At 40.5% G+C, this 14,850-nt stretch overlaps 1 protein-coding gene across 1 annotated transcript; it reads right to left on the bottom strand.

Moving 5' to 3' along the window:
* Nucleotides 1–1,227: 1,227 nt before the first annotated feature.
* LOC117355724 (activity-regulated cytoskeleton-associated protein-like) lies at nt 1,228–7,419 on the bottom strand. The gene is made up of 2 exons (XM_033934687.1): nt 2,415–7,419; nt 1,228–2,085 (listed from the first exon to the last, which is right to left on the bottom strand). The coding sequence occupies exon 1, from the start codon at nt 6,845–6,847 to the stop codon at nt 5,702–5,704; it is 1,146 nt and encodes a 381-aa protein (XP_033790578.1). The 5' UTR covers nt 6,848–7,419; the 3' UTR covers nt 1,228–2,085; nt 2,415–5,701.
* Between the last annotated feature and the right edge of the window lie 7,431 nt (nt 7,420–14,850).

The raw sequence follows: 14,850 nt of genomic DNA, 5'->3' as shown, positions 1-14,850 counted from the left end.
AATGCCATAGAATGATTTAATCCCCCTCCCCCTTTACATTATTTGTTACTCTCTTATTACATAGTAACATAGTAGATGACGGCAGATAAAGACCCGAATGGTCCATCCAGTCTGCCCAACCTGATTCAATTTAAATTTTTAAATTTTTTCTTCTTAGCTATTTCTGGGCAAGAATCCAAAGCTTTACCCGGTACTGTGCTTGGGTTCCAACTGCCGAAATCTCTGTTAAGACTTACTCCAGCCCATCTACACCCTCCCAGCCATTGAAGCCCTCCCCAGCCCATCCTCCACCAAACGGCCATATTCAGACACAGACCGTGCAAGTCTGCCCAGTACCGGCCTTAGTTCAATATTTAATCTTATTTTCTTTTTTTTCTTTTTTTTTTTTTGTTTAAGTTTTTTATTGAATTTTTTTTTCCATTTAACAACAAGTGTCATAAATTTTCATACAATTATCTTAACAATACACTTGATATTTTTATAATATATTTTATATATAACATTTCTTGTCTTATTTTTCTTATGGTTTTATATATCATATAATTGTAATTATTTTTCTTATAAAGATATACAATATATATATTGTAATGATTTTATCAATTATTATTTAAATATGAACCTTTTCCCCCTCCCTTTATTACGTTATTTTCATGTAAGAATATCATCTATTATAATATTTTATTTATAATGTATGATAAAGAGAATAATTCCCTCCCCTTAACCCCTCCCCCCTCCTTCTTTATACTATTTTCTTATCATGGGAAAATGAAATTCAAATATTGCAATATTCTGTTAATGGTCCCCAAATCTTCTTGAACTTATTCATATATCCTTTTTGTGTTGCAAATGCATGTTCCATCTTATATATATTTTTATTATTATATATATATATATAATCTTATTTTCTGATTCTAGATCCTTTGTGTTCATCCCACGCTTCTTTGAACTCAGTCACAGTTTTCCTCTCCACCACCTCTCTCGGGAGCGCATTCCAAGCATCCACCACCCTCTCCGTAAAGTAGAATTTCCTAACATTGCCTTTGAATCTACCACCCCTCAACCTCAAATTATGTCCTCTGGTTGAAACCAATAACCGATTCAGATCTTTAATTGAGAAGGTCATCTTCATCCCATTCCTAGTCACATTCTACTAGCCACTATGGCAACCAAGTTAGTCAACAAGCAGCAAGATCCCTTTAGAAAGGAAATGTGAAGGACACCATGGACTGCCACTCAGCTAATTTTATTCAACATTATTTCAATAACAATGACATTTTGCAATAATATACACTTGTGCTTCTGTTCACTATCAAAAAGATTAGCCATATAGAAAAATCTTCATCCAAACTGGTAGCCAATATATTGAAAATCATGGCAAACTGACATTTTAAATCTTCAAAACACCAGTATAGAGCAAATATCACATACACATGTTCTAGTGCAAATGTTTAGAAAAATATATTAATGGGCAATAGACAGAATCTGAATAATTACACTTTGGTAGAGAAAATAAAATAAGAGTTTAATAAAGATTCAAAAAGTGAAAATTGTGCTGAAACTGAAAAGAATGGACTCTGGAAAACTGCTTAACTCTACAAAGGTCAATCTTAAATTTGGCATTATCTCAGTTCAATTGCACTGGAGTTATGCTGAGTTGTGACCTTGATTGGCCACATTTGGAAAGAGAATACTGGACTTGGCTGTTCTTAAGTTCTTATGCAGCACCAATTTATATATATATATTGAGTCCTCTGAAACATTTTTCACCAAAGAATCTAAATGTCATCCCAATGAACTAGAATCCAGTCAAAATGTTTGATTTGTGCCACGGAGGTCTTATAGATGAAAGACCAAGCAGGACAACACTCTGAAAGTTCTTTCTGCCACTCCACACTTGCTGTATAAGGAGCTGGATAAGACACTCAGACTGTTCAGTGAGGCAGGCTGAAGACTGAATTCAAGAGTAGCCACGTCCTCATTCTGGAATGCATGGCGTGTTCCATAGAGTTGGTGAAACAAGTGGTGGTAGGTCAGAACAACCAGTTCTCTGGGAAGACAAGTTGCCCTCTAACATGGTACTTGATCCTAAAGAAAAGCAGAGATAAAGGAAGAGGATATTTAGATAACCAATCAATTGACTATGTATTATCATCCTGAAAATTAGTATCATTTTTTTAACTGGGCATATGTAACTCATTCTGCAGATAGGTACAGAAAACACACTGGATTTTTCGTTATAAAGTTCTTGCATATTAATATGGACTATAAAGTTGCTGTAATACACCAATTTTAGGGAGCTCGATTGTGGGAAGGATTTGGGGTTTGTTAAATGAATAATCTAATCTTACAGTACCTTCCCTGGACAGCTACTATACTATTGCAAAGAATGAATTAGTTAATGAACTTATACTTACGTTGGATCCTTTCGTCCTGGATTCGTGGTGTATATTCTGCACACAGCTCAGCAGGGCGGTTGTAGAATGTCTTCCTAGGATCAAAGGCAGTTGGATCTTGTTGTGAACATATTTGATGAACAATTCTTCAGTGCCATCTGCAGGCCAGTGACATTACAGAAATGGGACATGGAATAAGTAAATCTCAGAAGGAGTCCAGTGGCAGTAGAAGTCTAGCTGTTGCAGTTCATGCTGACAAGAATCAGTTTTCACTCTAGTCTACCTTAGTGAACCACTTTGTCTCAGCTGTAGGCACAGAGTTATAAAAGACATTTTGTGGTGTCCGGTAGTGAAAAGATATTCTTCCTGCTTTTCTGTATTTATACTGCTGAAGTCTGCTATTAAGTGTGTGACTTGTTTGCATTTTTTTTGAGGTGATATATGAAAACATCTGGTCAGCCATATTGTTTTCTTTGCTAGGCAGAAGGCGTTCCAAGTTACCTAATGTTCCCAGTATCTCTTGAAGTTTGTTTTTTGATTTTGCATTCATGAGTTCTTCTTCATGTATCTAGTCAAAATATATATCTTTTTCATCAGCAAGATGCATAGAATTCTTTTCAATATCCACACACCTTTTTTCCAGCTCCCTTAGTCAGGGTAGCATCATTGGTATCTACGAAGGTTGTATGGAGACACCTTCCTACTTTCAGCAGTCAAAGTTTGGTACAGTAGCTACATCTGCAATCCATCTTAGACTGGAAGGTGAGACATTTGCTAGAAAAATACATTTCCATATACAACTGTGACAAGTTTTTTCCTTTACGTAAACATTTTGCCATTTTCGATATACTTGTGGCTGTCTTCTAGAGCATGGGAATGACAAAACTCTTGCAAGTCCAACATCTTAAGGCAAAATAAATTCATTATTGCTGTTTGAGTATTAACTTTATGCCTTACTTCCTCTTGAGATCTACAATAACAGACAAAAAGATTTTTTTTCCCCAAGTTACTGAATTTCAGATGCATTAGCACTAAAATTAATATTGAAATACACGAGTGAGTTGATATATGGTCAATAGTTCATTTTTTGCTCTATGAATAGCTAGCTGCTAATTTTAGAGAAAATGGCTGTTTTCAGAATCGCCAGGTTGCAGCAGCTTTTGGCAGGATCGTTGATACTTTCTTTTTTTTCATTACAAGTCTGATAGAAACATAATAATTGTTCTGTTCCAAGTCAAAAGCTGGATCATCAGTATTTGAAATTCTTTTAAGTAGGTTGTTGTAGCTCTCTGGCTGTTCACATAAAACTGGGTATGAGCTATTGCAATCAGAGAATATTTCCAGAGGAGTAACAAGTTCATTGTGAACCTCTGCCCATTTATTTGCTAAGCATTTGATCGGAAAGGAGAACTGGAGGAGGTATATTCGTTTCCTGAATGACTAATTAGATCTTTCAAAGTAACAACTATTTAAAAAAAAAAGACTAGCTTTTTATCTCTCAACTATATTTGTATGATCCACCTATCTCTAAAAAAGAAACCATTTACCACTACCACTTTTGTTTGGGATAATGATAGCAACTAGGCTCTTCCTGCCCACCATGGATCTCCAGATTTATTGAATGCTTGGATTACACCACATGAGTTGGATCTCAATCTCTATAATTTTTTTTTAATTCTATTGTTCTTTATTCAGGGTCGTGCATCAGATTAAGTTTGAATCCCCATGGCTTTGCTCATTTCACAGTCATTCAACCGTGTTGAACTGGAGATGCCTCAACTTAAATCAGTTCAAAGTCAACTGAGTGAAGTTCTGCTTCCAGCTCTGTCCAAACTCAATAGGTCAGGATCTCAGAGGATAGACCTACACTAAACCACAACTGACCAATCTCTTCCCTGCAGCACCCCCTTCTGGCTAGTAAAAGTTTAATGATCATAATAATTTTTGCCTAGTACCATGAGTCTTATTTTCCCTTACTCCATTGTCCTGTCTTCTGATTTGTAGCTCCTCATTTTTGAATGATATCAGGCCCATCTTTTTTCCAGGCACTACTTCCCTGAATGAAACTTCTCCATTTTAAAATCAATTCATCAAGTCAATCTGCTCCCCATAGGATTTAGAAAGCATTTCACCTACAAAATGTACCTTTGCACAGCCATTTTTAAGGCATTGATACATAGCATCCCAGATACAAATCTAAGGCTTTTTAGCAGCATCACTATTTCTGTTCTTTAGTACTCTAGGCTCAGTTTATGTTACTACTATACATTCGTTTAAAGTGTTAATCAACATTCAGTCTAAAGCTGAGTGTATCACCCAATTTATGTCTTCAATAAACTAAGGCAACTAACAAACCGATTAACCTCTTGTGTGACTGAACAAACATATTGCATGTAAGGCAATAAAAGAATTTTTAAAAAGCCCTTTAGTATATAAACAAATGATATATGGGTGGTTGGGGAAAGGTTGAGTTAAATGGACCATGGCCGCCATGGTCTCTTGCAACTATGTACAAAGCTGTTGCATTAGCACCAGTTTGAAACTTGTAAGCAGTAGGAGCACTTGTTCCTCTAACTGTATTGCCATTACATTCTGTCTCCAGCTGTGCCCTGCCTACTTCCTAATTACACAGCTGTTTGAGATCTGCTTAAAACCTCACTGAGGAACAAAGCAACGATCACTTTGCAAAGATCAGAAGCCTGGCTATTTACCTCAGAACTCTAGACCTGAGGCACACAGGGCCAAGGGAAGTGATCACAGCTTTCCAATGCAAAGAATAGTTTGCAATCACGCCTAGTGAAACTCTTGATTGAGACCGTTTCCTTTCTATGACTTTTTTTTTTCATCTTTTGTACAATGTACCCTTTCCTTTAAATGTTATAGGAATGCATCTGTGCAATTTGTGGTGCCCAGGAAGTGTACAAGCATTCTTGCAGAGCACATTTGACCTCATTCTAACTCAACTACAATATAGCTCCCAAGAATGACCAGAGAGCAACATTGCAGCCTCCTTGAGTTCCTCATGGAACTAAGTCTGCAGGATGTTTGCTCATACCTGTTTAAATTACTGTAATAACGCTCCAAGTTATAGATTTAAAATTTGGCAAGTCATTTCTTATTTCAAGAATTGAACTCACATAGTTTAAGCAATTTTCTAACTTGATTTTAGGAAAGAAACAAATTGCAAAGCAATTTTAGCTCAACATTCATTGAACCCTAGAGAAAATACTCTCATAGTTCTCAACAGTGATAGCAACTGGGATTGAACATCTGCTTTAGTCAGATACCCTTCATACCCCTGTTGGGGATTACGCTTTTTCAGCATATGAATCATTGTTATCGTAAGGATTAGGCGTCATAATCTCCTCCACGTTAGAAGTGTCAGTTGGTTGATCTACATAGTCATCTCCCTCACCAATTTTTTCATCGGCCAAGTCAAAATCTAATTGAACTTCCTTTCCTCGCTGAACTAATTCTGCCAATGTCTGTGGTACTGGAGGTTTCAAATAGCGCCTAATCTCTGGATGGAATGTGCTCATAATAAATTTAACCATATCTTCCTCATTGGCATTGGCATAAAGTCTGAGGTAAAGTGCTCTTTTCCTCCAAACAAACTGATCCAGAGGTTCCCATCTCCTCTGGGGTAGGTCTAAGTCTCTTCTTATCGCCTCTCTAACTAGAAGCTTTTCACAGTATTGTAAGAATACATCCTTAAACTCGGCCCAGGTCTTCACTGTTTTCTCCCTATATTCCCACCATATTTTGGCTGCACCCCTCATATGATATTCAACTTGAGACAACCAAAGCTTCTCATTCCACCCCCTTGCCTTAAAATATTTTTCAAGGTTGCTCAGGAACTCTCGGGGATCCTCTGACATATCTGCCTCAAATTCAGGTATAATTGGGACATCCACTGAGATGACTGCCCAGTTCTGTTCTTGACAGGGCTCAGGAAGGCTTGGCTGAGGTGGCATGAGACTCAGTTTCTGATGCATCATTTCCCCTGCTTTTTTCTCCGTGTCTTCCATACCAGGAAGAGGCTTTTTGCTTTCTTCCAATTGACACGATTGACATAGGGTGCTTTCTTTCCTAACAATTCTTTTCTCAATATGTCCAAAAACTGATTTCCAAGCATTCATTTCCCTTTTGACCCACTTTTCTAGACGTTCCAAGGTACTTTGACATCTGGTCAAGCATGCCTTGATGGACATTTTCCACCTTTCAATCTTTGCTACGGGAGAGTACCCATCTAGATTAGAATTCAATCTGTATACTGATCTTTTAAAACCTCCCAGATCATCATCTACCTGCTTTGAAACTGTTTCAAGAAGGTGGTACATGTGAGTTTTCCTGATCCTGTCCAGCATTTCTGAGGGATGGCTGCTCCCTATATGTACTGCCACTGCTGGTGTGGAGTTTACTAAAGGTAGAGAAGATGCTGTCCTAATGGCCATACTGCCTGTCCCCTTCAGGTTAAGTCTCAAATCAAGGTGTTGGTGTTGTTTTAATAAGTAACTGAAATCTACACTACCACTACTTTAACTTTTCTAGAAGTTTTTCAAAATGATACAGAATTCAACAAGACAATATCCCCTTAGTTTCATCCATCCACTTACCCACCAAATGCTTAACTTTAAATGCAAAAAGAACAGATACGATATCTGTCACCCCAGTAAGCACCTGCTGTCTGTTCAGAGCTTTAGGAAATCGTAGACAATCGTCCTCTTCTATAGGTCAAGCCTGTGTTGCCAGAGGTCTTGACTGTTGTATGTAGTAGGATCTCAAAATGTTGCTCCGGAATGAAGTCTTTGTCTGGATCACTTTTGCTGCCTGTGTAATCTTTAGAAAGAAAAAAAAACACACCAAGAAAAAACCCTACAATGAACTAAATAAGCTATAATATTCGGATTATGCTTCAAATCAGCTGCTTCGTTGTAGAAAATGATCAAGTCTGGCGAGCTCGTTTCCCCTTCTCAGGCTGCTCAGGAGTGCAAGTGAAATTCCTCTTGCTAGCTGCATGCATCAGCTGCTCGGAACCTCGTTGTCTCTGTAGTTCTCTGATGCTGGTATTTATACTATTCTCTGAGTTCGACGTAAGAGGAACGCTTTGCTATGCCACGTTTCCAGCTAACAGCTCATTGGACAACCAGAGCAGTCTCCCTGGTAACCAGAATATTTGGAAAGTACATATTTGGTAAGAACTTTTCGGCTTCCTCCGCATGATTCAGCTAAGAACATACTGAACGCCCCTGCATGGGAAGGATTTCTCATTCTCTCTCTCTCTCTCTTTTTTTGTTGACAAGATTTTCTCTTTTGAAAATCCTGAGGACATGTAGTTCAGTAATCCCCACCTGATCCTGTGAAAGGGTTAATTTGCAGTCACTATAACATCAAAAGAACAATTTTTCTTCCCCCCCCTCCCCATGTAAGCCAGCTGTTTGCACCCAGAGGCCAAAATAGCAGCATAGTTTCAAAAGAAAGCCTTTACAGTGGACTTGAAAAAATCCGTAGGTAGGAGGCAATCCTGTATTTAAATTTTCAGCTACCTCTCAATTCTCCATCTCTTCTCAGTCCCTAGCTTTCCCATTTCCCATCTCACTGCTCTCCCAGCCTCCTATTTCCTTCTATCTACTCCCCATTACCACATCTCTCATCCTTTCTCCCTTTGGCCCAACTTTTTGCTCCCTCTCTTCTCTGTTGTTCTTCTCCTCCCTCCCCCCTTGATGCTCAATGAGATGGAATGAAAAAAAGAGATGCTGCCTCTCTTTCTCCCCCAGGCCTAACATTTCTCCCTCCCTTCCATCCCCAGATCCAACTTCTCTCCCTTTCTCTTCCCAACTGCCCCCCATCCCATCTCTCCACCTGCCTGCCATACTGCCTCCCTCTCTCCCCCCCCCAGGTTCACCATTTCTCCCTTTCTCTTCCTAACAGTTCTACCTTTAAGTATCTCTTTCCCTTTTCCTCTACACCACCCCAGGTCCAACCTCTCTCCCTTTAGACCATTTCCCACCATTTCTCTCTCTATCCCCAGAAGCTCTCCCCCCCCCCCCGTGCTCAATCTGGCACTGCTTTTAATACCTTCTCCCTTAGCACTTAAAAAAAGTTAGTCCAGGAAGCTTCCTCAGCCCAGCATGTCCTTCCCCTTCTATCCACGATGGTCTGATGTCACTCTCACTTTCTGTCACGTTGAAAAATCTGCTGGCTTCGGCAGTGATTTAGCAAGGTTGCCCACGGCTTCCCTTCCTGCTTTTCATCTGCCATAGTCTCTAATGATGCAACTTCTTGTTTCCACCCGGGTTGACCACGGCAGATTGAAAGCATTAAGGGGAGCCGCGGGTAACATTGCAGAATCATTGCTGAGGCTGGCAGATTTTTCAGAGTGACAGAAGGTGAGGGCAACTTCGGACCAGCACAGAGAGAAGAGGGAAGACATGCTGGACCACGGGGACCACCCAGAGCCTTAGGGCCGAGCCGTGAGAAGGAGAAGTTCCCATACCATGAGTCTAAGTCCGGGAGCACTGCCACGGGCCACATAAAAAGGCCAGGTGGGCTGGATTCGGCCCATGGGCCTTGTGTTTGACACATGTGGTGTAAGAAATAGGCTAGGTAAATCCTGGCACAAGCTAATTGGGGAGAAGGGGAATTCATAAGTGTATTTCAGATTCATAATCAGAAAACCCTGTATGATCCTGGGTTCCCAACAACCCGAGAAAGAGAGAACATACTCTGTTAAAAGTAACAAGCCAGCAATGCAAGGAAGTCCTCAGTAGAGGAAGGGTTTGTTTCCTCAGAGGCCGGAAGGAAGGAAGGAGCCCTTTGGAAGGCAGAGGAGAGAAGGAGTTCCCTAGGGCAGTGGGAACCGCAACCCTCAACCTGCCCAAAGAAAGGAAGATTTTCCTCAAGGAGCTGTGAGAGGCAGAGAAGCTGGCAGCAGGTGGATCCCAAGAAGGGGCAGAAGGCTGATATTCATAGGTAAAGATAATGGTTGTACCTGACAGCTAGCTAGACGGTGGACCCACAGCTGCCCACAAGCCTGGTAAGACAGAGAGGGGGACAGAAGCTGTGTTGTTGGCTGAGTGTGAATTTAGTGCTGTGCTTAGAAAGTCTGTTATTGGGAAAGACATGAGGGAATCCACTGCTTGCCCTGGATCGGTAGCATGGAATGTTGCTACTCTTTGGGTTTTGGCCAGGTACTAGTGACTTAGATTGGCCACTGTGAGAATGGGCTACTGGGTTTGATGAACCATTGGTCTTACCCAGTATGGTTATTCTTATAGTCTTATGTTCTAACTGTCTGCTTTGAGAGAGACAGGTATGGCTCTAAGGTAAAAGCCTGATAAAGGGGAGAAGGCTACACCTGGAAAAATAAGAGGGTCTCAGTGTGTAGGCTCCCTGGGTTGTTGAAAAGACCTGGAGAAGTTAGAAAGCTTGTTAACTGTTTTATTCGAAAGAGACAGGTGTTGCTGGAAGGCTGAAGCCTAATCAAGGGGAGAAGGCTATACGTAGGTGACTGGAGGAACCTGGGAGAAAGTAGAGCTCCTGTGAAGGGGAATATAGGCTTCATGTTAAGCTATCTTCCTGACTGATGTGCCCTGTGTTAAAAAAAAAAAAAGTAACAAGCTACTCCAGTTTAAGCTAGTGAATAACGTTTATTTAACTGATTGAAGAGGTATGGATTCAGATCTATCTGGATGGGTACGCAGAGGGCATTGGTGGGTTTATCCCTGCCACTAGCAACCTGGCAGCGGTGCTATAGTATCACAAGATGTGCACATAAATTCTAGTGTATGGATCCGAAAAGTGGAACGGCCATGGGATGGGCATTGACATTATACCATGTTTCAGTTAGGGTAAATCCGCATGCTTAAAACTTTGTCATGGATCCTGGTGCTAAGCAGAGTCTATAAACAGTGTCCAACTTGGAGTACCATTTATAGAATACTGCTTAGTGCATCTTTTTTGCCATATATATAACTCTTGAAAACTCTGACTGTTTCAAAAGAACCAATAGTATCTCTCTGTCCCTGGCAGTTGGAGGAGTCCACACAGTGTGAATGATAGCTTCACTGTTGCCATGACATCAGAGGCCTGCCTGCTGAATCTCTGCATAGGAAGCCCCTGCCTTAATGCACCTTAAAAGATGTAATGGACAGGGGAATTCCCCTCCTCATATATAGAATTTACCCCTAAGTGTGAGGGCCTAAGGTTGGGAAAGGCTGCAGTGTGGCCAATTATAAAGAAAACCAATCAGGACTCTTTGTCTTTGGCAAATTATCACCCCATTTGTACTGTAATCTGTCCTTTATTAACCAAACTAACTGAGACGGTAGTAGCGATTCAGTTTCCTTGCTCCCTTGATGCCATAAATTGCCTGCGGCCTAGCAGTCTGGCCCAGTTTGTAAAAGCTGCGCTATTAGGAAGGCACCAGTGCATGGTCTACTAGCACCTAAGTTAATCGTTTTAATTGATTATTAACAGAGTGGTAATTGGCCATGCCGTCATAAAACAAAAGAAAAAAAACAATAAGCGCAATAAGGCACCTACAAAACACAGTGCTGGAATAGCGTCTACGCAGATGCTTTGTGGCACTGAACATCAAAAGAGGCGTGGTTTTGGGTGGGGTTGACATTTGGCACCACTAAACATGATTCAACATCAAAGGTAGGTGCCACAAATGTAGTTCTGTCAAAACCCTGGCTCACCTTCGACATAGGCTGCAGTTCTAAAAATGGCCCCGTAATTTGAGTGGCAAATGACCGATGCCTCTTTTTCAGTAGCCTGGAGGAACTGGGTGACCCTGTAACTGTCCTTCAATGATTCTAGTGAGTCCTACTTCTATATTTAGGCCTTTCTGATGGCTTTTCTACATATACTTCCCCCTCCATATTTGCGGTGGTTAGGGGCAGAGCCGGCTCGTGAATATTAAAAACCCGCTTCCTCCGGCTATTTTAAGCCCTGAAAGCCCCTGTCCTTAAGCCTTACCTGGTGGTCTAGTGGGTTTTCAGCCAGGAGCGATCTTCCCACGCTCCTGCCCCATGCAGAACGCTCACAGTAAATGGCTACCTTGAGCTCCCGTAGTCTCTCGAGCCATTTCCTATGAGCGATCTGCATGGGGCAGGAGCGTGGGAAGGTTGCTCCTGCCTCGAAAACCCACTAGACCACCAGGTAAGGCTTAAGGTGGGGGGGGGGGGGGCTTACAGGGCTTAAAATAGCCCGAGAAAAGAAAAAGGAATTTTAGGTTTAAAATTGCGAATAAGTGAATTCGTAAATACAGAAATCGCGAATATGGAGGGGGTAGTGTATTATATTTCTGTGTTTTTTTTTTCCCTTCTGTAGGACAATACCTCCGAGTTTAATTTTATTCGCCCCCCCCTTCCTCTCCAGATATTCAAAATGTTCTAAGTGTCACTGTAGCCCATACCTTTTTACAATTAACATCCAAATTCTTATAGCTCATGTTTTTTGGGATCTTCAAATTTAGTTCAACTACACTTTTTACTTATCCACAATAGTGGATTGAATCAAATCACATAAAATTATTATTAACCTTCACCTTATCTGTCCAGTTTTTTAAATGAATAGATTGCCTCGCTCCTTCTTTCCCAGTATTATGGCTCTCTAATGTCCCTTAGGTCTTGGTTTGTTACCTAGGGTTGTCTTGAGTAGCTCACTGTCTTTTGCGTCATACTTTTCATCATTTGTTAGATCTTTCACAGACCTTCAGATGATTCATATGTTCTGATTCTTTGTATGGTATTAAAATGTTTAAAACTTATTGAATTTTGTTCCTCTTAAACTGGTTTGATTACTGTAATTCTTTGTAAACTGTTATCCCACTTTACAGTCAGAAACGTCTTCATCTTCAGAGAGGAAGAGAACCAAAACACCCTCATAAAGAATCAAGTAAAAACGATATTAAAAAAAAACACCTGTGGGAATGACCAAACTGATGAACCAGGATGGTTGACGACAAATTCCTTTATTGGTAAGTGCTCAGTTTCCAGTGCAGAATAAATTACAAAAATTTGATTGACGGCGGTCCCAACACGGCCTGTGTTTCGGCCAACAAGCCTTCATCAGGAGTCCAGTTGCATAACTCACTAGCCAAACATGAGCAAATTAAGTAGAGCCAAGTGAGTAACACAAATAACAGGAAGAGCACTTAATGAGGATTACTCGCGCTTTCACTCAAAAATGCCTCCCCCATTAACCCTACTTGCATTGTAAACTTCTCCTTTCACGTTATTCCTTCGTGTTCACAATTGTTCTTGTTTTAAAGATTCATTATGTTGTTATACTTGTCCTCACTCCCTCATATTATACTTTATAAACCACTTACCCTCTCTTTTACAAAGGCGCGTTATCCATTTTAGCGCACGCTAAATATACGTATGCGTTAGACGCTAAAGCATCCATAGACTAACATACACGCGTTAGAGTTTAGTGCGTATTAATATTTAGCGCGCACTAAAACGCGTGAGTGTGCCTTTGTAAAAGGACCCCTAGATTTTCTCTTTTTATATTTGCGGTGTATGAGATAAATTGAGTCTTAATGAGGTGCCTCAGGCTGTTGAAATACTCAATGCCTACCTAGTTGGAGGACCTTTCCAAGCTGAAGAGTCTTGACCTCTTTAGTCTTTCCTTATACGAGAGGAGTTCCATCCCTCGGTTGCTCTTTGAAACTTTTCTAATTCCGCTATATCTTTTTTGAGATAAGGCGACTAGAACTGAACGCAATACAGATGCATTAAACACTCCAATCGTGTACCGATGGTTGCTAAACCAGTTTGCAGCCATGTCATTTCCCAACCTGATGTTGAAAATGGCTCACCACATGCTTTTCTGAGCGTTTATACGTTCTCTGACTTTTGCATGCAAATGACTTCATTACTACTAAAATGAGGTCATGAATATTAAAACAAGCCATCCGAATGATGTATTAACTTAGCAATGCCATAAGCGGACCGCTCATACCAACCCGAAAAAAGCAACAGGTCTGCCTGTTTTTCCATATTTTTTCCTGTGGGCACAGATGTAATACATAATATCTGCCCCACAAAAAAAGTCTAGCTGCCCCACCCCCCTTTTGACGGCCCCCCCTAATGACCGCCGGAACAAAAATAGAGGCAGGAAGGATGCATGCATTTTAAAAACTTTTAATACTTTAGTGTCATCTGCAAATTTAATCACCTCACTCGTCATTCCAATTTCCAGATCATTTATAAATATGTTAAGTAGCACCATTCCCAGTACAGATCCCTGTGGCTCAAGTTTTGAGTTTCTTTATTTTTTATATACTGTCAATCATAGTAACATAGTAGATGACGGCAGATAAAGTCCAGAATGGTCCATCTAGTCTGCCCAAACTGATTCAATCTAAAAATTTGTTGGGGTTTTTTTTTTTTCTTCTTTTTCTTTTAGCTTTTTCTGGGCAAGAATCCAAAGCTCTGCCCGGTACTATCAACAAAGCCAAGTTGACCTATGGCGCATTTCGGAAAGAAATTAAGACAGCACCATTCGATAGATTTATCTCCTAATCAGATACCATTTTAAAACAATTAACACCATACTGATAACTTTGAGAAATATATGTATTTTTACTAATTGTACTCTGTAATTCGCTGACTGTCCAGCTCTCTTCCGTGTAAACCGAATAGAAGTCGTAAGATTGTGGCGGTAAAGAAAAAATAAAGTTATTATTATTATTACTAGATGGTGTACAATAAAATGAGATTAAAAAAGAAATTAAAAAGGTGAATGAAAGCAATATCTTCTCAAATATTTAAAATACTAGAGGAGTTTACATTGAAGCACGTAGAACGTAGAGGATTTAAATAGTCCCTGGTTCTGGACTCACTGAGATGAATTATAGGTCTGCAGTGATTAGGGTCCCACTAGATATTAAGGGCTCCTTTTACTAAGCTGTGTTAGGGCTTTAACGCGTGGAATACCGCGCCCTACTATGCCACTAAAAAACGCTAGCGCACCTTAGTAAAAGGAGTCCTAAGTATCTCCCCCAATTGGGGATTAAACATATAAGAACATAAGAACATAAGACTTGCCTCTGTCGGGTCAGACCGGAGGTCCATCGTGCCCGGCAGTCCGCTCACGCGGCGGCCCCTCAGGTCCAGGACCTGATAGTGCTCCTACCCTAAAACTCACTTATGCTTTTCGCTTTTGTCCTGTAGTGTAACCTTCTATCTATACCCTGTAATCCCCTTCTCTTTCAGGAAGTCATCCAGTCCCTTTTTGAAACCCAGTATTGTACTCTGTCCTATTACCTCCTTTGGAAGCGTGTTCCAGGTGTCCACCACCCTCTGAGTGAAGAAAAACTTCCTTGCATTCGTTTTGAATCTGTCCCCTCTCAGTTTTTCTGAGTGACCTCTTGTTTTTGTTGTCCCCGCTAGTCTGAAGAATCTGTCCCTATCCACCCTCTCTATGCCTTTCATGATTTTAT

This window comes from Geotrypetes seraphini, chromosome 2 (assembly GCF_902459505.1).
Source record: "Geotrypetes seraphini chromosome 2, aGeoSer1.1, whole genome shotgun sequence".
NCBI lineage: Eukaryota > Metazoa > Chordata > Amphibia > Gymnophiona > Dermophiidae > Geotrypetes > Geotrypetes seraphini.
This window is presented reverse-complemented; position numbering and strand designations above follow the sequence as displayed.

What these genes read in the sequence shown, in the direction of transcription:
- LOC117355724 (XM_033934687.1), bottom strand. Translation starts at nt 6,847, where the DNA reads ATGGCCATTAGGACAGCATCTTCTCTACCTTTAGTAAACTCCACACCA.